The 25163-nt window shown below is 38.7% G+C and overlaps 1 protein-coding gene across 4 annotated transcripts in view; it reads left to right on the top strand.

The window, feature by feature from the left end:
- Nucleotides 1–21716, top strand: part of SNAP25 (synaptosome associated protein 25) — a 76047-nt gene extending 54331 nt beyond the window's left edge. For 2 of the 4 annotated variants that reach the window (XM_084886793.1, XM_084886794.1), the window contains exons 4-8: nt 1338–1386; nt 7992–8109; nt 12032–12157; nt 14855–14999; nt 20513–21716. In XM_084886793.1, coding sequence (XP_084742919.1) covers nt 1338–1386; nt 7992–8109; nt 12032–12157; nt 14855–14999; nt 20513–20581 — 507 coding nt within the window. In that variant the 3' untranslated portion in view covers nt 20582–21716. Of the gene's footprint in view, nt 1–1337; nt 1387–7991; nt 8110–8276; nt 8395–12031; nt 12158–14854; nt 15000–20512 lie in introns of all 4 variants that reach the window. The other 2 variants (XM_084886791.1, XM_084886792.1) reach the window with 1 other exon arrangement.
- The last annotated feature ends 3447 nt before the right edge of the window (nt 21717–25163 follow it).

Raw genomic sequence — 25163 nt, 5'->3', positions numbered from 1 at the left:
TACTAACTATTGTATTATTACATATGACAGATGAGAGAACTAAGGCACAGAGCAATTAAGACACTTGCCTGAGGTTTCACAGCTAAGAAGTGAAATCAGCAGGATTCCAGGGCAGAGTCTGGCTCTAGAACCTGTGCTGATCATGACTCCTGAAGTCCCCCTGTGCTGTCACTCTCCAGACTGTGTCCTGATTTCACAACTGAAGCATATCTATTATAGTAACTATATTTAAAAGCAAGGCAGGCTTCGGTGTCTGGCAGTTAGCTGGACCCATTCTCTGAAATGGGCAATTATAAAAGCTCACAAAAATCACTGTTAGTGTTTTATTTAATTTTTGGGAACACTATTAGAATTGAATTGTTAAAATACTATTTTTTTAAAAATTCTCTGTTGACCTCCACTAACATCTCTCTTATTTAAAATAACTCAGTAGAAAATAAACAGGGCTATGAGAGATGGCTTATTTTAGATTATATTCTAAGAGACATAGGAGCTTTCCATGGAAAAAAAAAAGCACAATTCATTTAAACTGTAAGCAATGCCATTTTGTACTTATTAACAGTTACCCGGTGGAACGGAAGGTCTTTACTTCCATTGAGAGCTATAATAAAGAACTGCAAGAAAGCTCATGAATGAATGATTTTCTCATACTGCATTACTGTGCAGAATGGAGTTTCAGAATAAAGAAATTTGGATTTCACCTGAAATAAGAAATAGATTTACTTTAGATTATTCTGAAATTCTTATTTTATGAGAATGACTTTTATTTCACATCTGCCAATCAATCCCTCTCTAAATCTCACAGAAGAGTGAATTTCCTTCTGAGCTGTGTTTCTCATCCTCTGTGAAGCAACCTTTTCCTTTGGTAAACCTAAAAATCTTGCCCCTAAGGTTCTTATGCATCTTCCCCTCTACCCCACCCAATTCACTGATGGAGACTTTCTGATACATCAGGCCAGAAAGAGTTAGTCTAGAAGATTTTGTAAGATTGGCTTTCTGTGGTGGGTGTTATGAAAACTGAAGGTATTTTTATTTCCCAATATAAAATCCCAGTATAGTATTAAGTAAGTGTATTCCAATTTTGTGCCAAGCCCTACCCACTGAGCTATAATCCCCTTTTCTACCCTGAGAATCCCTGGTAGAGCAAGTCCATAGGTAACCCATTCCTCTGAGTCCCTCCTGAGCCCCTAAGACTCTTGCCATATTTCCTCCTTCTTTTTCTTGGGACCTTCTTTATTTCCCATTTCTAATAGAGCTAATTATCCCCTTTACTGATTTATCTTTCTCTCTTTTCTCTCTAACTCTTTTTCAACTTTGCTACCATTATTGGAATATAGAGTAAAGATGCTGGTATCAGGACTTTGGTTATGTTGGATGAACAAGGAGGTAAGTTGAGATTTCTTCAGTAAGAACAATTTCTCGTCTGAATAAAGTGCATTAAAAAAATTGTGCAGACACAGGTGGTCATTTTCACACATGTGAAACACATAGATGAGTGTGAAGATTCTAGCGTTTTCATCATCTTGCCTTTCTTTACTGTTGAAAAGACTGTAAAGGTAGATGTATGGAAATATTGAGGCCTTCATGATTAAATGAATAGCACTACTCTCCCAGTTATACATGATAGGGTAACAGATTTTTAAAAGCAAAAATTATTTGTGTGGTTGATTTTTTAAATGATAGCATTTTGGATAATGTGAGAATTTTCTTAACCCCCTTATTCCAAATCTTTCTGATAAATTTGATTTTCTTCTAAATAAATATATATATATATATATATATAGCCACAAGTTAGTTATCTGATTTCATTCTGAATTCTTATAATAAAAATTTTTAAGAAATTTTTTTTATCTTTATTCATATTTTAAGAAAGCATTAAAAAAATTCTTCAGAATCACAAAAATGTTTTATAGTGTCAAAGATAAAAATATAAAGCTCACAATAATTTATTCACAAGTGTGTTTATGAAGATCATAAATAAACTTGTAAGTTGTTAAGAATATTTTTACATTTTTATCTTTGTTTATTGGGGTACCATAAACAAACTCGAAGCATAAAGCTCAAGCTGGGAAAAAGTTTGCCATGCTGGTAAGAGACATAAAGCATTTTTCTAAAATCAGAGAGCCTTTGCATATCATCAGTGAAAAGAGCAAAAACTAAAATAAAAATATATGTAAATTATAAACCATCAGTTTACAAATAGACACATGAAACCATGCTTCATGCAATAGCAACAATGAGGTACCATTCTGTAGCAGACTGACACAAATATTTAAAATTTATAATAACCAATCCTATGAATATATTGAAAAACAGAAACTCTCATTCTACAGATGGGCACTACAGACTAATAATAAATGTTTAAAGAGTAATTTTTAAAAATATATATTTTATTGATTTGCTACAGAGAGGAAGGGAGAGAGACAGAGAGCTAGAAACATTGACGAGAGAGAAACATCCATCTACTGCCTCCTGCACACCTCCCACTGGGGATGTGCCTACAATGAAGGTTCATGCCCTTGACCGGAATCCAACCTGGGACCCCCCCAATCCATAGGCTGACGCTCTATCCACTGAGCCAAACCAGCCAAGGCTTGAAGAATAATTTGATATCTTCAAATTTTGAAGTGCACCCATTTTTCATCAAAGCATTCCACTCAGCATTGTACACTACAGATGTATATTGACAATTATATAAAGAAAAATGTATCCCTGACTGTTTTGGCTCAGTGAATAGAGCAGCAGCTTGCGGACTGAAGGGTCCCAGGTTCAATTCCAGTCAAAGGCATGTACCTTGGTGGAAGACACATCTCCAGTAGGGGGTGAGCATGAGGCAGCTGATCGATGTTTCTCTCATCGATATTTCTAACTCTCTATCCCTTTCCTTTCCTCTCTGTAAAAAATCAATAAAATATATTAAAAAAAAAAAAAAACAGAAGAAAAATGTACATGCCTTAACCTGTCATCGTATAAAACTGGACCCAGCCCAACTCTCTGTCGGTAGGGAGACCAACTAAATGAATTATGGTATGGCCATAAAAATATATAATCTGCAATCATTAATTACAGGGCAGGTGGGAGGGGGGCAGGCAGGGACTGAGAAAAAGCTTATCTTTGGGGTCCTCTGGGAAGCTGGGTCAAGGAAAGAGGGAGGAAGAGTAGGCAGGGAGAGCCTTCTGACTATGATGTGGATCTGACATGGAAGAAGAGAAGGGAAGAATCAGGATTGGGTAGGAAGGGTCTCAAAAGCAGTTCTGCTCTGAGAACATCTCAGCCAGGTGGGTGTGAAGCCCAGGAGCAAAGATTACCCAGAGAACAGCCTCATCTTGGGCAGGAGTGTCTCAGCTCTAGTAAACCCATTGTGCAAGAAGCATCCTGGGAATAGTATGGCTTCCATGTAAATGCTGTTGCAGATTCCATAGGTGCAGCAGCTGGAGGTGTCAGCTAATTATACTCCTCCTGGCAGGGTTTCTCTTGAAGGAACATCTGAGGGGCATACCCTCATGGCTGTCATGTAAGGACTTATGTTCTATGTTATTTACTTGATTCAAGTGTTTCAATAAATATGCACCAATCAATCCATAAAAATTAAGAAAAAAGTTTTTTGAAAATCAACCCCAATGCTCCCCCACACACAAATTTGAATATACAAATTATCAAAATATACATATGCAAATAAAGGAGTCTAATGGAATTGTATTTTGAGGAAATTATAATGGTTGTGGCAGTCTTCAGAACTCACCCAATGAATTTGCTATAATTGTAAGATTTACTGGCTTGATCTCTGTAACAGTGGTACGGACTTTGAAACTCGAGATGCATCAAAACACTGTTGTTTGTTTTTAAATTAAACAGCAGATGCCCATATAGAAGAATGGTACCTCATTTCCAGAGCTAAGGTGATACATATACATTCAAGTAATTAGCAGTTCCACCTTATTAACTCTATAGTTAACATTTTGTATGTGAGGGGATGGGAAAGGGAGCATTACAATAGGAGGAAAGGTTAGGCAAAAGTGTAGGAAAATTTCTCTTATCCCCCCCTAACTATAAAGCACTAACATAAAAAACATGGAAGATAATATATACAAATCTGGTATCAACAAGAGAGAAAGGTAATAGCATGCTTACTTGAGTTGCAAAGTTCATTGTACTTTATGAAAAAAATATAGAGAAAAACGTTGCTGAAATTGCCATACAAATGCAAAAACATATTATTCTTAGCAAATGATTCCCAGAAACATCTAAATATTATTCTCTAAGAAGTAACAGAATAGAAGATTTTCCCCATGAGATAGTTAATGTTCTCAGCTAAAACATTTTAAATGTGGCTACACCATAGTAACTGCTGAATTCCTCAGTTAAATGTACTTCACACACTCCATTTATACTATCATAGGAAATGAGCACCTTTTAAAATGACAAATGAGCATAAGTCAACAACTATCTTCACTGTCATAATAAATGCATTTTCATTCTGCATATGCTGTGTTTAGTTGCTTAGATCAGTAACTGCTTTAAAATTTCTCTCCAGTGATGCTCTAGTACTTCTGTCTGTGCCTGAACACCAAAGGTGTTGGCCATTTCAATCCTGCAGGTGCACAGGAGTCTCTGGAAACAGCCATCCTTCTGAAGTACCGTTCCAGGTTGTCCAGCTAAATGGTTGCATTCAGAAATTCCTTACTGGATTCTTGTTTTATACCCAGGTCTCAGGAGACACCAAGGAGCATGACAGATGGCCCTGGAAATGTACTGAGTCCTGGGACTTTTCTTTTCTCCAAGAGAAATTCCCATGGAACAACCTTAACACTAATGTGGGATGACTTAACCTTTCACTTCCTTATCTCTTGTTCCTTTTGTTGGTCTTTGCTGGGTGTATGTTTGTTTCGATGCTGAAGCTGCAGCTCTTGGGGAAATCCCATGGAGTCAACTCTAAACAGTAAAATTACTAACCCCTTGCCTGGAAGAGTAAAGGCAAAGTCAAGCCTCATTCAGAGCACTTGCTGACTTTCTGCAAAGGTGCATGACACGACAAGGTAGCATTTGTGAGAACATTCCTCTTTCTAAAGTCCACTCACAAATATGTAATGAATGATTAAAGCTGCAGCTGTCCAATGTGGCAGCCACATGTGGTTATTTAAATTTTTTTTAAATGGTTTCCAAATGCTCATGAAATGAAAACCATACAGGCAGCATCTGTCTTCTAACTGGATATACTCACGAAGGCTTGTATACTGGCTAATAGCATTGATAGTTTGCTGTTCTTCTACTATTATTTTTTATCAGGTTTAGAATTCTAAAGGCCCCATGATGCTTTACTTAAGTAAGATGAGTAGAACAGATGCCTAAACTTGGATCCCTGCATATTCTGCCATCAGTGGATCTATCACAAATAAACAGTCATCCAAACATGACAGAAGAAAGTTCAAGTTCTTGTCCCAATAGGTGTTATCTAGATAGTGTTATCTCCTGGAACACCTCTTCTGACCCAAAATGTTACTCTCCTCCCCAGCTCCAAGAATAAAGAGCAACAAGCCAGAAAGCAAACTTAGGGAGGGAAGGAGCAATCAGCCCTGGACAATGCATTGCACCAGCCTCTGAGATGCTGCTGTGCCCCTCAGAATGGAATGAGGATATCGGTTATTTCCCGAGAAATGCCTTCATAGAAAGTATCGGTGTGTTATGAAGTCATCATATGCCTAACATATCCACAAATATAATTTGGTACACCCTAAAAACTAATATTAGAATTATCTGTGAGAAAATGGTTCCACAATATTTTTTAAATTAAGCATTTGACTTAACAAGTATATAAAGATATACTTAACTCAAATATCTAGTTTTCTAAATCAACTTTTCTAAAAGCACTTCAGAATCCTCTCTTAGCTATGACCTTGCCGAGCAAGCCAGCAGCCATGGCAGAACCCAGCTCTCAGAATATGGTTTTGGACTCACTTGGTTTTATCTTTTCATTGGAATTATTTACTTCAAAAGCCCAATGCTGGTGGACCGATTTTTCTGTTATCTCCCAACCCCTGAAGGCACAGTGAGTGGGGCTCCTGAAATAGAGTCAGAGATTAATGTTTTGATCAAGAGCAAATACAAATCTGTATGAACGTCAGCTGTCATTGAATCCAATAGGCTTTTTTCCCTCTGAGCCCAGACTCTCCAATCGCATCTCAGCCCAGCATACCAGGAAGCCATTAGCAAGTATCCCATTGGGATTTGGTCCCCCCTATTTTTGTCTGAACTTAACATGGCTTTTCCTTTGATGATGTTGATTGGTTCCCCCTCAACAATCTCTTCATTTGTTAGTTAATTTGATCTACAAACTAATTTATTGCATTGTTAAAGGGAAATTGAAATGAAGTCTTTTAAAAAATACAAAATCTTCTGGGATGTAAAGAATTGCTTTTTATATATATATATATATTGGGGGGGCGGCTTTTTTTCAGAATTTTCTTAAAGACCTTCTTACTATATCTGTATTTATTCAGCAAAAGGTCACTAGTACTACACTGTTATTCTTCCAGCTACTCAATGCTAGAGAACATTGAGATTTTGTTTTTATTGGTCATGTGAAAAGCATAGCAGAAACAGCACATTCCTAATAATCTGAATTTTGTTCTTCAACCTCACAAAAGAGAAAACAACAGGCTTTTATTTTCCAAATGGACAGTCTCCCCAGTTTGGGTCACTAATGAACCTTTGTTTTTCAGAATGTTAATCCCTCTGTACCATTTAATGTGAAATTGTTTTTTAGGGAGTATTTATGCCCAGAAACCAGAAGTGTATTTATCAGTTTAATTCTAATCCTGCCCTTATTCCAGGAAGCATAGGCATGCATGCACGCAAGTATAGATGAAAAGAGGAAAGGACATATAATTAGGTTTTATAATTGGACAACCAATTGCTGCCTTCCTGTAATGGTCTTAAAAGCTGTTTTAAAAATCCTTTCATTGAATTTGTAGTTGACTCAATTTTGAGACATAATTTTTGAAAAATTAATCAAGTTTGTGTATGTAACTCTGGCAACCTAGAAGTACAATTCACTTCCATGGCTATTGATCTATGTCTCTCATACACCAAGGTCAGCTTTGCTGGCAGCGATGACTCAGTACTGTTCTGTGTTCCCATCCATCACTCCTCCAAAGACTCATGCACTCATTTTCCCTGCTTTCTGCTGGCAATTGGGATCTATCATGTCCCCCATGGTAGAGAATGGGAGTTCAGGGGGCAGAGATGTGAAATGCCTTTCAAAGCCTCAATAGCAAGTAAGTCATAGGATGAGAGGATGAATTGAAATGTCCCAGGACTTGTAACATTGTGTGCTGATGGTGCCTGTTTTTACATCTTCAGTGAATTGCTATGAATTAAGTACAGCACTCAAAACTGAGAGCTGCCCATGTGCTGCCTTTGGCTAGATGACCACACCTGGGGGAGGGGGATGGAGATAGAGGAGAGAGGGAAGAAGAAGATCTGGAAACCATTGTTAATTATCACTTTAGTTGATAAAAAAGAAAAAGATGAATAGGTAGATTCTACTTTCTACCCTTACTTGGTTGAGGATGCTTAAAACCAAGATAGAGACATTTTTAAGGTTGAAGCAAATATTTTGTCTAGTAGCATTAAATCTGAATGCCTAACATAAATTAACACCATTTTTCATTCTCTTGGATTTCACTAGCATCTGAGTAAGTGAATCACTGTGGGGTTTTTTCCTGGATATTCAGAATCGAACAGGCCTAAGCTATCCCATCCTGTCATGTCTGAATTGCAAACTACAATACTTTGAGCATTCTTTTTGTTCATTTCTTTCCACCCATGCCTGTATAGGGCAGCCCAAAGCAGTCTACAGCAATGCATCCTCTCAGACAATGCATTGTAATATCTTTCTTTTCCAAATTCTGTTTCACGTAGTCATTTCTCATGTTGTGTTGGAAACCCCCCAAAAAATTCATTCCACACTGTCATCCCTTTGTCCTAACCAGAACAACTCGATCGTGTCGAAGAAGGCATGAACCATATCAACCAAGACATGAAGGAGGCCGAGAAAAATTTAAAAGATTTAGGGAAATGCTGTGGCCTTTTCATATGTCCTTGTAACAAGTAGGTACTGGGTACCAGCTCTAATCTGTGGCGTCCAGTTTTCTTTCTTTCTTTCTTTCTTTTTCTTTTTTTAATGTCAAAGTGAGTGTCTGAAGTTTTGTCTTTTTTTTCTTTGTCCTTTTCCATCTGCTTCATTCTGTGGGGATAAAATACTTGTATTTAATCAGAACAACTGGAACGCATTGAGGAAGGGATGGACCAAATCAATAAGGACATGAAAGAAGCAGAAAAGAATTTGACGGACCTAGGAAAATTCTGCGGGCTTTGTGTGTGTCCCTGTAACAAGTAGGTGCTGCCTGCCTGCCTGAAGCTTTGGTTTCCCAAGGCCCATCTCCAAGCCTTGACAAGCTCATTCCAGCCAGGCACTAAGGCAGGATGAGCATGTGGCATGCAGAACAGATCAATACCGTCTCCGATGCATTCATCTCATAGCCTAGATGATATTAGTGGGAGTTACTGTCTATGCATTAAAAATCAGGCATACTACAGTGAAAGCTTCACTGTCAGCAACTTTTATAGACGAACGTTTCAACATTTTCCAGAAAGTGTACTTTGACACAGAGGCTAGCCTCAAGAAAGAGACACCCAATGAACTTTCTTTTCTCATGACCCCAAAAGCCAAAATTGCAGATTTAGAATAGACTGGGGGTAAATTTGAAAGAGGAGAAGCACATATATCAAGGGTTGATATTTCAGAAGCAAGACTCAGGTAATTTGGCCCAAGTAAGCATTCTATAAATTAGTCTATGACAATGATTCACCCTCTCAACTGCCCACCAGTTGCCAAACTTAATCAGCGATTAGACAAGAGATGCCACCATTATACTCAAAACAGAGGCGAGGAGTCCTTCAGCAAGAAGTACTCAAGCCTCACCCAAATTGGACCCATCCCTCCCAAATTCCTCCTCTTGAAAGATCTACCTGTACACCGGCTGAAATGTTGAAATGTGTAGATTTTGCATGCACAACATCACAAAACATTCAACTGTTCTCAAGGTTCTGCAACGCTTTTTTTTTTTTTTTTTTTTTTTGGAATGTAGCAGAAATGTGACATGTGGTTATAAAGGTTTGCAACAGAAGGAACCTGAAAATGAGGGTTCTGGAAGATAGTTTCATTTGACTAGCAGTGGGAAAAAATGCATGAGTGGGTTGTCCAACATGCATTTGGAAAATTAAACCCATTACCTGATCTCCCTCACATCTCCCATTTCCCTTTGAACAGAAACCTTTTTTCCTAAAAACTCTCCTGGTCCTAACTTTTAGAATAGAAATCAATGTCATTTATAGCTGATTATATGACCATTCACATCCTTTAAACTTTGAGGCTGATTTAAAATATCCCACTTCCTGTTTAGGAGGGGGAGGGGCTCAATTTACAAATAAATTCAAAACTTTTTTTAAAAAGAGAATGATTTACAGTAAAGCCTGATTAACTGGAATCTAGCTAACTGGAACCCTCAAATGTATTTATAGATTTGCTCCCTTCCATTACTGTCAAAAGGAGACAAATGAACCAATTCGAGGGAGGGGGAGAGAGAAATCACATCAGGGATTGAAAATGGGCAATCTAGGTAGTTTGGATTCTCACACTCAGTCTCCATTCTATAACCTCCAATCTAAGAAGACCAAACAATAAGTTGATTGATCTTCTGCGTAAAGGCCATCAGACACATCAAGAGAAAGCGTAATTAATAAAAGATTCAATCGCGTTCACTACCTTAAGACAAAAATAGGAAAGTGACTCAAGAATCTAACTGATAATCAGCAATCACCCCTGAAACAAAATTTTCCTCATGGCCACTATTAATGAAGAAAGTTATATAATTCACCAAAATGACTCATTTCGAAGCATTCCAGTTAGTCAAGATTTAACTGTATAGCCATAAGTGGCCACTTGCCACAGGTGAGATTTACACCTGTTTTGTGATAATTCCAAAACATACATTCTTCCCATTTATCAACTGTGTGTGGAGAAAGGGTGGAGGCAGGCCCCCACCACCAGGATGTATTCTAATGTTGAATGAGATGATGGCCCCTGTGAATTTCCACATATTAGTTGGCACCAATTCCTTATTGCACAAGAGACCCTCACTGAGCTTCAAAGCTTGACCGAAGTGTTCCCTATTGTGTGTAAATAATGCTGTAAAAACCATGTGTCACAATGCAGTGTCTGGTGGTGCCCTGGACTCTCTGGGGGCTTCGCCCTGTCTCGGCATGTTTCCAAGGATTATGATAGATGTACGGCAGTTATGTGAGTCTATGTGCAGCATTGTGAGTGCAGTGATTTGCCTTCTTTCAGAAACGCAAACTTTTCCTACCCTCTTGACTTTGCCAAAGATGGTATACCAGACATTTACATAGCAGAAAACATCACTAGGTCCATGTAACTTCTTTTAATGTGAGGAGGGAGGGGACAGGGAGTTGGGGACAAAAAACAAAACCAGATGCTAAGCTCCATTAAACTAGTGTTTGCATCCTGTCCCACGGTTCTTTAGTGCAGTAAATTTTGACTGCTCTAAGGGCTCTACGCTAGATTGTGGGAGCTACTGAGGCACCATTTGTAGAGTTTTCTAATTTGTCTTCAGGGTTGTTTGATCCCCAATCTGCGAGTATTAATATAAGAGCCACAGATGGCTGTGGTTCTCTGAACTAAAAATGGGGGTTGGAGGATTAGATATCTTTAATAGAAATTGTGAAAAATTGGACCAAAGGAAGTTCTTTTGTTTTTGGACTAAAAAGTGTATGGTTTCTACTATGCAAAGAACCTAAAAACATCTTTGATTGCCTTAAATAACAACCCACCCACCAAAATATGCTGCACATGTTCCTATTGGGCACAACAGGTATGCCTGGATTTTAAGTTTCTCTCCAAGGCAGCTCAGTGAAATATGGCCCGTGGAGGCCACTCTAGTTCCAGACCACTTCCCCTGCCACATCCCAGGATAGTTGGAGGTAGGAGTTTGTACTCACTCCCACCCTGCCCTTGAGCCCGACAAAGAAGCTATTGAAACTGCGTTTCAAATCCTCATGAAGGCTATTACTGTCCTGCTAGTGCCTTTTTTGAGAATGATCAACTTCTGGAGTAGTTTGGCTTAAATGAGAATGCTTCACTTTCTACTCATGCCTGTAGCTGGTGCATGAAGAAGATGTAGAGGGATTACCCTTTTTGGTGCTAGATGGCTTGTTCTCTCTTCTATTTTCCTGCATTCATTTCACTACGCCTCTTTTACTTTTTGTCTCTGTGGACAAAGGTTTGTACATCAACTCTGGATGTATGGTGACTGTTTGGAAGTACCGATATATTATCTAATTCAGATCATGCTAGAGGCAACTCAGAGACCGTCACCCTTGGCCAACCACCAATCCTTTATGTCCTTCATGCAGAGTTGGAATGGTTAGTTCCGCACTTGTGTTGGAGGTGGGGGGAGAAATTAAAGGGAATTCTGCATGATAGTGTATAAAAACTTGGTTGAATATGTTTATCTTTATGACAGTGTGTTGCTGTGGTGTGATGTACACACTCTACTTGGCAGTCTTGTTTTGTGTCTGTCTGCCAGTATGTTTTCCTGTGTGTTTTGTGTCTCAAAATATAACCATGTCACTGAAATAGAACTGAATGTCCTCCAGCTACCTTAATCCTTGTCTTAAATCCAAACTACAAAAACATGCCAAAACAAGAACAAATTGTGGGCAAAGGTTAGTCTTGACAATTGCAATTGACTCAATTGGACATGAAATGCTGAGTAGCTGAGGCATGGTGGTGGCCAACTGTTTGGGTCCTTATTATGATATATCGGTATTCTCTAATGCCTCAACTTAAAACTCATTCGCTTGGTTCAGTTCTTGGCTTGAAGAGATAACCATTGCTATGAGCTTGACTCTCCACCATCTTGCCTTGTCACTCACCCTCTTTTTTGCATAGGCTTAAGTCAAGTGATGCTTACAAAAAAGCCTGGGGCAACAATCAGGATGGAGTGGTGGCCAGCCAGCCTGCTCGTGTGGTGGACGAACGGGAGCAGATGGCCATCAGCGGTGGCTTCATCCGCAGGTGAGCCTTGCACAGCCAACACTGTAACAGTTGTCTATTTATGAGTGACAAACAACCCCAAACTGAGTAGTTCTTTAAACAACACCCATTTTATTACTTATGAATCTGTATGTTGGTTGGGTAGTGCTTCTGAGAGCCTGGACTCGTTCATTACAGGCAACTGGGTGTGGAATGATGCAAAATGGCCCACTTGTTTTTTGGGGCTGTCAACATCTACTAGGGTTGGCGGGGGATGTCAGCAGAGCACCTCTGTTCTCATATCACCTCTCCAGCAGAACAGCTCAGGCATCTTACATGGTGGTGAAAGCATTCCAAGGGGCAGGATCCAATCCACAAGCACTTATCAAGTCTTTGCTTGTGTCATATTTGCCAAAGTCTCACCAGTCAGAGCAAGACACATGACCACATGAGCAGCAAACAGGCACCTCATTACATGGGTTTAATTGAACAGAGCTTATTAAAGAAGTTGGTTACAGAGGTGTGGACAAAGTTGATGACAAGCAATGGTAAAGCACTTATGGATTAGCAATAATAGGAAGAGTCCTGAAGAGACAGAAGATATCTGTTATCAGAACCCAAGAAGAATGATAGCTGTGGGTACAGAAATGCAGTCACTGCCAAATCTACCAGGAAATGAGAAAGGCAATAGATGTGCCAGCACCTCCCTCCTCTTTCCCTCCAGTTGCTCACTGGACATTTGCAAAGCCCTCTGGAAGTCAGAAGGTAAGAAAACCTGAGTGATGTGGTTGTAGAAAAGTCAGCCTCTTGGGGCAGAGAGAAATGGCCAGAGAACAGGTCTGGGCAAAGAGACAATAATGAGCATACCTGGCTTCTTATTAATCATTTCTTTTGAGATCTGGAAACCAAAGCCAGCTTAAATATTGATTTTTAAAAACCTTAAATTAGCCCTTGCTGGTTTGGCTCAGTGGATAGAGCATTTGCCTGTGGACTGAGGATCCTGGGTGCAATTCCAGTCAAGGGCACATGCCTGGGTTGCGCACTCATCCCCAGTAGGGGGCTTGCAGGAGGCAGCCAATCAATGATTCTCTCTCATCATTGATGTTTCTATCTCTCTCTTTCTTTTCCTTTCTATCTGAAATCAACAAAAACATATATATTTTTTAAAAATCTTAAATTACACAGATCTACCAATTCAGAACTCAGCTTTCAGGAGACCAGAAAACAAATATAGTAACAAATATTCCTGTTGTTAAAAAGAAAAAAACAAAATGATCTCTTTTTATATGCTACTATACCAGGACTCAGCAGCAACTATGATAGCTGCTTGTACAGTTATCTTTACCCAGGCCACAATGTTGCCCACCAGTAACCCAGGTTCAAGAGATAGTTCACTCTCAGCTATAAGGTCGAGATATCTACCTCAGGCCTCACAGGTGGCAATTCTATTCCTGTTTCTATCTGCTCCCAGAGAAACTATAATAGATGGAGACCTCAGTCCTGGCTGCATATTAGAATGACTGGGGGAGATTTTTTTTTTTAAATACAAGTGCCTGGACCTAATCTACACCAATTGAATCAGAAGCTCTAGAAATGGGACTCAGGTATCTATAAGTTTTTAAACTCCTCAGGTGGTTCCAATCGGGGCCGAGAACTACTGAACGGAAAAGTATGCCTTAGCTGTTGATGATCATTTAAATAAGCTTCTCTTATAAAAGAAACTAGAAGTTCCCCCTTTCATTTTCTCTGGACAAGGTTGCTTTCAAATGCTTAACAGAGTACAATGTGCGGGGGGGGGGGGGGGGGGGGGGCGGATTTTAAGCCCTCTGATCATTTTTTGCCCATCACCATCTGTACGGGAAAATGTTATTTAGTCAGAACATTCTGGAGTAAGTACCTACCATTTGCAATAAAGAGTTACTGTTTCACTGCTTTTCACTTTCAAGCTGAGCTATAGAAAAAAGATGGTAAGGCACTTAGGGAACCCACTCCTTTCTCCCCACCCAAACTGGAACAAAACCTTTTAGCACAGTTTTTTGGTTTTTTTTTTCGTTTGAAATCATCCATTCACAATGCCACCAAAAATGCCATAGCATTGAAATCTGAGCAAATAAAAGTCATCTTGAACAAGTAGCTCCCTGTGGAGCCCTTGGGAGCAAGTGGGATTAAGGGGTAGATTGAAATGAACATTACTCTTCCCATTGATGTTGTTCCCAAATGGGAAAGAAGTTGAGCAGAGAAATTCACTGACTTCACACAACGAGCTTTTCTCTCATTTAGAATTTGACTCTTGGAGATTTAGGTTGACATTTCAGAAAGAAAAATATGGTTTCTAACTAGTTCCATCTTCACTCTCTGACCAAGAAACATCACAACTAAAAATAATTTTCTTTTTTAAACATGAAAATTGGGATACACATTTGAAGGGAGAAAATAATGTGTTGGTGGAAATGAAAGAGGTAGCTAAAGTAATCTATTTAATAATAGAAATTCTTTAAAAATGGGAATTCAAGGGTTTAAATGCATTTAAAATTATTTTCGAATACAATAAAATAAAATAAATAAAAATTATTTTCTAGTGTATAAAAGCTAAATCATGTTATCATATTGAATGGAGATTTTAAATAGGTAAGATTGATACCTAGAAGTCTATGGATTTTTTCCTAAGTTTTGGATCCTTGGTATTCAAGTTTTTTTCCCTCACCCTCTATCCACTAAAAATTGCTGTTTCATTTCCAGGGTAACAAATGATGCCCGAGAAAATGAAATGGATGAAAACCTGGAGCAGGTGAGCGGCATCATTGGAAACCTCCGTCACATGGCCCTGGATATGGGCAATGAGATCGATACACAGAATCGCCAGATCGACAGGATCATGGAGAAGGTAAGCATGTGGCAGTCAGCAAGATTCCATTGTTCATTACTTCTGAACTAAACACTGAGAAAGTGTGAGGGTCCTAATGAGACCCTCAAACATTGGATTCAGACACACTGGTAGATGGAAAAATTCAGCAACAGATAAGTAGAAGATAGAATTTAATTTAGCAGATATTCCTCAGAGGCATCTCTATTTCCAGCATGGTGCTCAGCATCACAGAGCATATAGAGATGAGAAAAATACCATCCATCTGCCAAGAAACTCACAGCCTAGGGGAGACTGTTATCTTCCAGATGAATTTACTGCCACAGAAAATATAATTCACTGAGCGAGCCACACATAAAATGCTAAGAAGGTTAGATGAAGGAAGATTTCCAGGTTCAGAGGATGGGAAAATCTAAAAAGAAAAAGAAAATTGAACTTGAACTGAGTTTTGAAGGATGATTAGTAACTAGTCAGTGGATATGATTTAGGAATAAAATCAGGAAATGGGGAAAAGAGTAATTAGTTTAGGCAGAAGATGAATATAAGCTTTGATTTTTATAAATGCCAAAGTTTTAATGATAGTTCTAAAAGGCTCAGGTTCCATTTCCAGCCAACAATACACATGTCCAGTTTTCAACATGAGAAACATAATGTGACAAGGTTGAATTCACACAAGGACACCAGATATGACTCTGTAACTGAGCCAATAGGGTCACAAGAAGCATAAGGAAGAGTGGCAAGAGTAGAATGGGAAGGAGTGTGTGTGGGGGCTTGAGATTAGAAGCAAAGAGAAAGAAACATTGGAGAGCTTTTATAAAAAGGACACCAAAACCTAATATTACACATTATATAAATCTGACATTGTTTCTATATCCTTGTATTTCAACCCTCCCCCGTCAGGAGAATCTTGATTAATGCTTAAAATTTCTTAAAATATCCTAATTCAAAATATATATATATATATATATAGACACATTATAGGTGTAATCATAATTGTGTATCAATTCTAGTTGGCTGAGCTTAAAATGCATAAATTTATTCCCTGGAAGATATTGAAGTTTTCCACCTGAGCCCCTGAATTTCCTTTTAACAATTCATTCTACTTTCATGAATAAAGAAGGATGGTTTTGAGATCTCTTGAATCATAAGGCTAAATACTCAGTTTCAAGTCTCCACTGACTTGAAAAAGGAATGAGTAGACATAAAGGAAACACTTTGTCTTTTTGTATCCTGAGGGCTCCATATTGAAAGTATCTGACTGCATAATATTTTGCCTGATCAATATTGAGCTACACAAATGTCAGTGTTGGTTGGCGAAATGCTTGTGCTTTACTTATGTTTATAAGTCATGACATATTTACCATTGTTTAGAGCCTTTGATATGCTGAAGCTTTTAAGGCTGAGCAAATCAATAGATTTTAGAATGATATTGAGAGCTTGAAAAAGCACTGGACCTAACACAAACTGACCTAACCCTTTATGGCCCAGAAAAATACACTAAGAAGTAATTGCTGAACTACCTTCCAACAGAAAAATGATTTTAAAAAACAAGTAGTCATTTTCTATTCATGGACTCAATTTACTCAAAAGATGTAGGGGGATAATGTATTTCTAACTCAATTAGAGTTCCAGAGGAGAACTTTTACTAAGAGAGAGGGGTCAAACTTTATTGATAGAATTGAACTCGAAGCAAGAAAAAAATGTTCCTGGAAAGGCAAGTGGCACTTTAATTCTGCCACTTCAAAATTCTAGCTTTATTCTTCAGGGAAACCCTTTCATTCTGGGCCCAAATTTACTATGAGAACAAAGACATATAAAGCTACATGGTTTAATCCAAAGTCCCGGTGGGAAATAGTCATATGGTTTGTATTGTTCCTTGAATGCTAAATTGCTTAAAAAGTAGGGAGGGGTTTAGTTGCCTTTGAATAACTAGCTCCCTCCCCAACCCCATCCAATTACAATCTGGACATGACTTAGTTAGAACCCATTTTTAACCCAGCATTGCCCTCAACTAATACATGTTATATGAGCTTCACAATTATTAACAGACTTTCACCTTCTCATGTAAGTTTGCACTTCTGTTAATAGGAAATGTTGGGCAAAGATCTCTTGAATACCTAAGATTAAATTAAAATTACATGGTAGAAGTAAAGAGAATTTTATGATGTTTTTCTCATATTCTCTCATGACCCCAAAACAACCTTTATCCAATTCCATCAGTAATGATCCTTCCTTATCATCTTGATTAATAATGAAATTTGGGGAGTTCAAAGCAATTTTCACTATATCCCCAAGGACTGTCGAGAAATTACTTTGCCTTTTTAAAAACTTTGCTTTCTAATTCAGGATATTTATATATGCAGGTAGGCAAAAGTAGGTTTACAGTTTGTATGGAAAGTAATACAATAATAAATACTATAAGAATAAACTGTAAACCTACTTTTTTTTGTCCACCCTTGTATAAACTCTTACAAGGTTAAAAAGGTACCATTCTTTCAGAAAACTAAAATGGGGCAAGACTATATCAGATATTTTTATAGAGTTGTTGCCAAGGAAAAAACTTATAGATATGCAAAATTCAGTTAAAGCTGTCAGTGAGCCCGAGGCAGTTTGGCTCAGTGGATAGAGCTTCGGCCTGAAGATTGAAGGGCCAGATTCGATTCTGTTAAAGGCACATGCCCCGGTTGCAGGCTTGGTCCCCAGTAGGGGGCTTGCAGGAGGCAGCTGATCAATGATTCTCATCATTGTTGCTTCTACCTCTCTTTCCCTCTCCCTTTCTCTCTGAAATCAGTAAAATATATATATATATATATATATATATATATATATATATATATATATATATATATATATGTATATATATATATTTTTTAAAATAAATAAATGAAGTTGTCAGTGGTAGATGTCACACCCGATGAAATATAGTGAGGGTGCCGTAGCACTCCTCAGATTCTCCCATCAACTAGCAAACATGGCATTTGAAAACTAAGATCTTGGGTCCAATGGGGTTTTCCTGCTTCATGACCTGGTTTTCTCATCTGAAAGATAATATGAGAATAATTCAAACCTGGGATCAGAACTGGCTGCCATGATAGGTAATGAGCCCCTAGTTCCGCAGGTCTCAGCTGTGGCCCGAAAACTACCTGTCATGGTCTGAAGTTGAGATTTCCAGAGTGTTCAGAAGGGCTGGCTAAATTGTTCCTTCTAATTCTCTTACTGGCTTTCCAGTGGGCATCTTCACTTTTCCACAAGGGCAAGTCTTGGGCATGCCGGCAAGTTCAGGATTCTCTAAATAGAAATAAGAAAATGAAGGGGCTGCATTCCACAAATACAGTTCTAAAGTACCTATGATAAAAGCATAATATGCTAATTAGGCAGCCAGCCAAACAACCTTCTAGATCACCTTCTGGACGAAGCTGGGGCTGAGAGGGCCGAGCCCCTTGAATGAATTTCGTGCATTGGGCCTCTAGTATAATTAGAATAAACATGGGGCATTCTCCAAATACCAGGAAGACACCTCGAAGAAGGTTATCTCAGGATTTTCCCCCCAAAAAAAGTACTAATTTTGTTACACCAATAATAAAATGGTACCTTTTGTGTCAGATATAATATGGGCCGGAATTTTGATTTGCTTCAGAAAGAATTTAAGTGGAAATCAGATGCTCATTGAACTCAGGTCTGTTCCAGCTCCTCCCAAATCCTTTAAAGATATCCAGAGTGATCATGTGCTCTACTTCAGATTATCCTCTTGCCTCACCAGGTGAAGCTCACTGCTGCATTTTTAATGCAGGAGGCCCTAGAACATTTGCCTCCAGAAATGCCACCTATTTTGAAATGGATTTTTTTTTTTCATTGAGCTTTTCTCAGGCTGGGAAAAATAGCACAATTCAACTTGCAGAGCATTGCACATTGACCTGAGCTTGTAATTTTCCTTTGCATCGAAGTGTCATTGTTTCTGATAGGATTTGTAGCTGAAGAAGGAAGATTTGAGAGCCAAGTAAAATTGGAGAGAATATCATTTTTCAAATTCGGAACCCAAGGCCCAAAATATGAGTCTATAGATCAAAACAATCAAGGAAAATTAATGCTCTCACTTGTTTTGAAAGTCAACTCTTGATAATCCAAACATATGGTAGGGAATCATTGCCAGATAATTCAGAGTTATGAATAACCTAAAATATTTATATTTCCACTCACAAACTGATGTTTGAATATGGATAACTCTAGTATCCTAGGAATTCACAATTAAACTGAATAAAGAAGACTCAACTTGAAAGAAATTGGAACACAAACAGTACTAGATGCAAAATCAGTAATCATTGAATAAATACTATTGATAGAAAAACAGGTCAGTTTCCTGGAACATTTGTCTTTGCTTCTACTTGCTGCTTCATATGTTTCTCAGTGATGTTAGAAATAATTTATTTTCTGGGGTTTAAAGGTCTAGCTTGGTAGCAGCCCCAGGTTTCATGCTGTATGAACAGCAAAGGTAACTCAAGCAGTGAGGAGATTAATCAAGGTAAAAAATTATGGTAAATTCACCCATTTTAAAATAAGTCAGTTTTCAAACTTAAAGGAGTGAATCTTCAGAAATGGGGCTGAAAAAATATTAGACATCTCACAAGCAAGCCACGTTTTCACCAAACAATAATAGCAAGATAAGCTATAGCAAGCACTTAATTCGCTAATTTCTGATCCAAGGTTTGAACTATCCTTTTATTATCTTTCAGATGAGAAAACCAGGTAATGAAATAGTAAAACCTTATTCTAAGCACATTATGTGTATAAACACAGTTCATCCTCACAGCAAACCTAAGAAGTAAAATTAGTGACATAATGATAGGCAGTGTGGACTCGGACTCTAGGCTGCTTGCATTTGGCTCTGGTGTCCCCATTTATGGGGACTTATGATTTTAGACAAACTGCCTAAATCCTCTATTCTTGGTTTTCTCACTTAGAGAAAGGAGCTAAAAATATACACCTCATAGATGATGTCAGTCTTGATGTTACTAAAGTTGAATGTATGAAACCTAGTAGACACTCATTCTCATTAGCTGTAATCTTTGTTGCCTTTGACTTAAAGATGAAAAAGCTGAGGCCCCATCATGTTAAGTAATTTACTCAAAGTGACACTACTAGTAAGTTATCCATGATTTGACCCCAACAACACTAATGGTAGTAATTCAACTCAATCCAACAGATGTGACTGTCTACCCTAGAGGTCAGTGGGTGTCACTTCAGGAGAGAACAATAAATGATATAACTCTGTCTTAAAAAGGATACTCTCTGGTGGAGAAAACAGCCATGAGACCTAAAATCAAGTATCTATGATCATGTCCACTTACAGTCATAAGCAACACACACACACACACACACACACACACACACACACACACACACACACAAGGGATCGTCAATTCTGATTGAAGTTTCAAGATGCCTTCACCCAAAAGAGGGCATTTGAGCTGGACCCACAAGGATGAATGAAATGTTAATGGTTAACCTCAATTTTATTTTCTTTCTCTTTTTCCCAGGCTGATTCCAACAAAACCAGAATTGATGAGGCCAACCAACGTGCAACAAAGATGCTCGGGAGCGGTTAAATGTGCCCACCTATGTTCTCTTCCAAATGCTGTCAGGCAAGGCAGCACCTTCATGCTTTTCTCATGGTATTACCTAGTAGGTCTACACACATACACACATCAGTCCACCTCCATTGTAAATGTTGTCTTGTGTCATCCATCAACTTCCCAAAAATATTGTCTTTTGTTCTTTCTGAGTCTCTCTCTTTCCAAAGGTTGTATATAGTGGTCATTTGGTGGCTCTAACTCCCAATGTAAGATGTCTTGGGTTTCATTTTTCTTTTTCTCTCCTCAGTGGCGTTTGCTGAATGACAATTTAAGGAATGTGCTGTTGATTTTTTCAATACAGAGTATTGTTCTTGTAAAACTGTGACATTCCACAGAGCTGCTGCCACGGTCCTTTCTTTGGGTGTTGGGCTCTGAAACTCTCAAAATTTGCTGTCTTTGGTTCCTCCTGGCTGTCATCTGTCTTTATGATTTCACGATTAGACAAATGTGGAATTACATAACAGGCATTGCACTAAAAGTGATGTGATTTATGCATTTATGCATGAGAACTAAATAGAGTTTAGATTCCTACTTAATAAAATCTTTCCATGACAGCAGCATACTGATGAAAACACACACACACATGCAACAGCAACAACAAAACAGCAAAGCATGTTCAGTATTGAGACTGTCAAGATTAATTTATACCAGCAAAACTGCAGTAGTGTCACTTCCTTTCTGTCAAGATAGTCTTATTAATCATCATCATCCTTTTTAAAAAAAAAAGAATTTTTTAAAAAGATGAATTTGACACACTCACCATTCAATCATTTCCAGCAAAATAAACATTTGGCTGAAACTATGTCAAATGATTGTAATATAGGGTTTGTTTGCTGCTTTTGAAGACTGTGTTTGGAGAAAGCAATCTTGCTTTGAAACAGTGTGGAGATGTAAATTTTATAAGGCTGACTCTTACTAATCACCGTTTTCCCTGTGATTTGTTATCAGTACAGTTCTCTCTTGCTTAATCTAGAGCTATGCACACCAAATTGCTGAGATGTTTAGTAGCTGATAAACCTTTAAAAATAATATAAATGAATGAAATATAAACTGTGAGATAAATATCATTACAGCATGTAATATTAAATTCCTTCTGTCTCCTCTGTCAGTTTGTGAAGTGATTGACATTTTGTAGCTAGTTTAAAATTATTAAAAATTATAGACACCAAATGTCTGCTTTCACTTCTTCCTGGACCCCATCTGACTTTGCACTCACATAGGAAGAGGAGACCTGGCTCTCCTGTCCTATTGCTTCTAAGAAGCCAATTCTGTGTGCTGAGGACACTGTATAGAAAAAACAAACGCGTCTCTTTTAGAAACAATTTCAATGGCAGTTGAAATGTGGCTTGATTTTTATAATCTGTTTCAGAAATATGTGTGTGTAGATTCATTGTTGGCTGTGGGGGGGGATATATAGTTTTCCAGAAAATAGAAAAAAGGGGGGGGGGAATCTATGGTGTTCAGACTTGGCCCTACATAGATTTACGTATATCAGCTGTCAATCAACTCTTACTCTTCCTTGCTCCACCCAGTATACTCCCACCAAAATTGAGCCCTCCACAACCACTAGCACTGCTACCCCAACTTTTTAACAACTTTTTGACATACGTTACAGGTCACCTATTTAAAGTATATAATTCGTGGTTTTTGGTATACTCAGAGTTGTACAATCTAATTTTAGAATAATGTCATCCCAAAAAGAAACCTGATTCTTATTAGTCATCACTCCCACCCCACTTCCCCCAGCTGTAGGCAACCACTAATTTATGTTCTGTTTCCATAGATTTGCCTATTTTCATCATTTCATATAATGGAATTAGATAATATGTGATCCTTTGTGACCGGCTTCTTATATTTAGCATAATGTTTTCAAGGTTCATCTATGTTGAAACATGTAACAGAGCTTCATTCCTTTTTTAGGGAAAATAGTATACGGAAAACACATTTTGTTTATCCATTCAACCATCAATGGAGATTGGGATTACTTTTGCATTTTGGCTATTATGAATTGTGTTGCTATGAACACTCATATATAAGTTTTTGTATGGACATGTGTTTTCAGTTTTCTTGACATCACTATCATTTTTTTCTATCATAATTGTCTCTACCACCAACACTTCCACTAGTATCACCATTACCTGTAGTACCTGTACCTCCACCATAATCACTGCCTTTACTACCACCACCTTTACCTTTCTACTGCATCTTACCACCTCTCCATCTTAAATAGCACCTCCACAACCTCCACCTTTATCATTGCTACCTTCCCAATTACCATTATCACCTCCATCACCATTGCCATCATCACCATTGCCTCCACCTCCATCTCTTTCACCACCTTTACCAAACCACCATTACCTCCCTCACCTCATAGTCTGAGTAATTAAAATCCCACACCAGATACAAGTAAGGTATGATATGGGCATTTTGCTTTAAGATCCATCCCATAATTCATTCTGAAGCATATTTCTTAGATAATTGAGTTCATTCAACTTCAGCTCTAATGCAGTCAGCTCCTTTGGCTAAAGGAGAACATATTCCCCGGGGATGAATCAGCTCTGCGTAATGTGCCAACTCAGGAAGTACTTAGAAATGTAATGAGAAGGAACACTGTACAAGCTAAATCTTCCATCTCTCTCTCCCATGATCTTTCTACAAAAGGCCAGATAGCAGAGAACGGTGATCCTGGGTCCTAGTAACAGAGTCCTTTCTTTTGCCTTTCCATTCTAGTTTCTAGTATCCTTCCATATCCTCCCCACATTTGATTTGACCAACTTTCCCTAATCTTTGTCTCAGTGCTTTGTCAGCAAGTTGATGATTGCAATGGAAATTAAGAGAAAGAAAAGAAAGTTCATACTTTGTAATCATCCAGTCCATGCCAAGGTGCTATGATAATGCCTTATTTAGTTAGATTCATAAACTCTGTAAAATGAGCATTATAGCTCATTTTGCAGAAGATAATAGTTTAGTTAAATAAGTTATCCCAGCTAGTAAGTTATGATTCAAACCCAATGTGTATAAAGCTTTAGAGAGGCCTGAAAAATAAATTCAGGATGGTGCCTCTCTCAATTCAAACAGGAAACTCCAGAATATATTTGGCTTCACAAGAACAGCAAAGACAAATGTACTGGACTTCTTAGCAGGAGGCCTTGGTGAACCTGCCTTTCATCATTCATTTATTAATTTGTGAAATATTTTCTGAGCTTCTATGCTAGGTCCTGAGACTTAAGAGCAACGTGGGGGGTGGAGGGTTGAATTCCCTGCATTCATTGAACTTACACTCAAGCTGGGGAGAGATAGCTAAACCAACAAGTAAAATATAAAGTATATCAGATGGTAAGTGTCAAAGAGAAATATAAAATAACTAGAGGCTCGGTGCATGAAATTCGTGCACAGGGGGTTGGGGTGTCCCTCAGCCCAGCCTGCACGCTCTCCAATCTGGGACCCCATTTAGGGCAGTGCTGGCTCCCAACTGCTCACATGCCTGCCTTCCTGATTGCCCCTAACCACTTCTGCCTGCCAGCCTGATCACTCTCTAACCACTGCCCTGCCAGCCTGATTGATGTCTAACTGCCTCCCTGCCAGCCTGTTTGTTCCAACTTCCCTCCTCTGCTGGCCTGGCCACCCCTAACTACCTTCTCCTGCAGGCTTGATTGCCCCCAACTGCCTTCCCTTGCAGGCCTGGTCCCCCCCAACTGCCCTCCCCTGCTGGCCATCTTGTGGTGGCCATCTTGTGTCTACATAGAGGCAGAATCTTTGACCACATGGGGGCAGCCATCTTGATCTTGTGTGTTGGAGTGATGGTCAATCTGCATATTACTCATTTATTAGATAGGATAGAGGCCTGGTGCATGGTTGGGGGCCAGCTGGTTTACCCTAAAGGGTGTCCCAGATCAGGGTGGGGGTTCCCTTGGGGCATGGGGTGGCCTGGATAAGGGGCCTGTGGTGATTTGCAGGCTGGCCATGCTCCCAGCGACCCAAGCGGAGGCCCTGGTATCTGGAATATATTTATCTTCTACAATTGAAACTTTGTAGCCTGGAGCAAAGCCAAGCCCTCTGCTCACTCTGTGGCTGCAGCCATTTCTATTGGGAGTTACTCACCTTCTATAATTGAAACTTTTTTTTCCCTTCAATAACTTTATTCTTTAATAATATATAAATAAATAAGTCTCCAACTCCATGGCTGCAGCCATTTTTCTTGGGACTTATCTTCTATAATTGAAACTTTGTATCCTTGAGTGGAGGCCTGGGCCCGCCAAGGTGTGTGAAAAGCTTGGCTTCCTTCCATTCCTGGGGAAACCCAAGCCTCATTCCTGCTCTCTGTGGTGGCAGTCATCTTGGCTGGGGTTAATTTGCATACTCACTCTTAGTGGCTTGTGAGCATAGTGGAGTGATGGTTAATTTGCATATTACTCTTATTATGTAGGATGAAGGGGATAAACAGTGGAGGCATAGGCAAGAGGGTGTTATTTTAAAATAGAGTGATGGGGAAAGATCTCACAGATGAGATAAGTTTAAGCAGAGAATTCTTCATGTTTGGGGATAACTAAAATGA

Source organism: Pipistrellus hanaki, assembly GCF_964339955.1.
Source record: "Pipistrellus hanaki genome assembly, chromosome: 6".
Lineage (NCBI taxonomy): Eukaryota > Metazoa > Chordata > Mammalia > Chiroptera > Vespertilionidae > Pipistrellus > Pipistrellus hanaki.
Note: the sequence above shows the minus strand (reverse complement) of the source record. Positions and strands in the feature narration are given on the sequence as shown.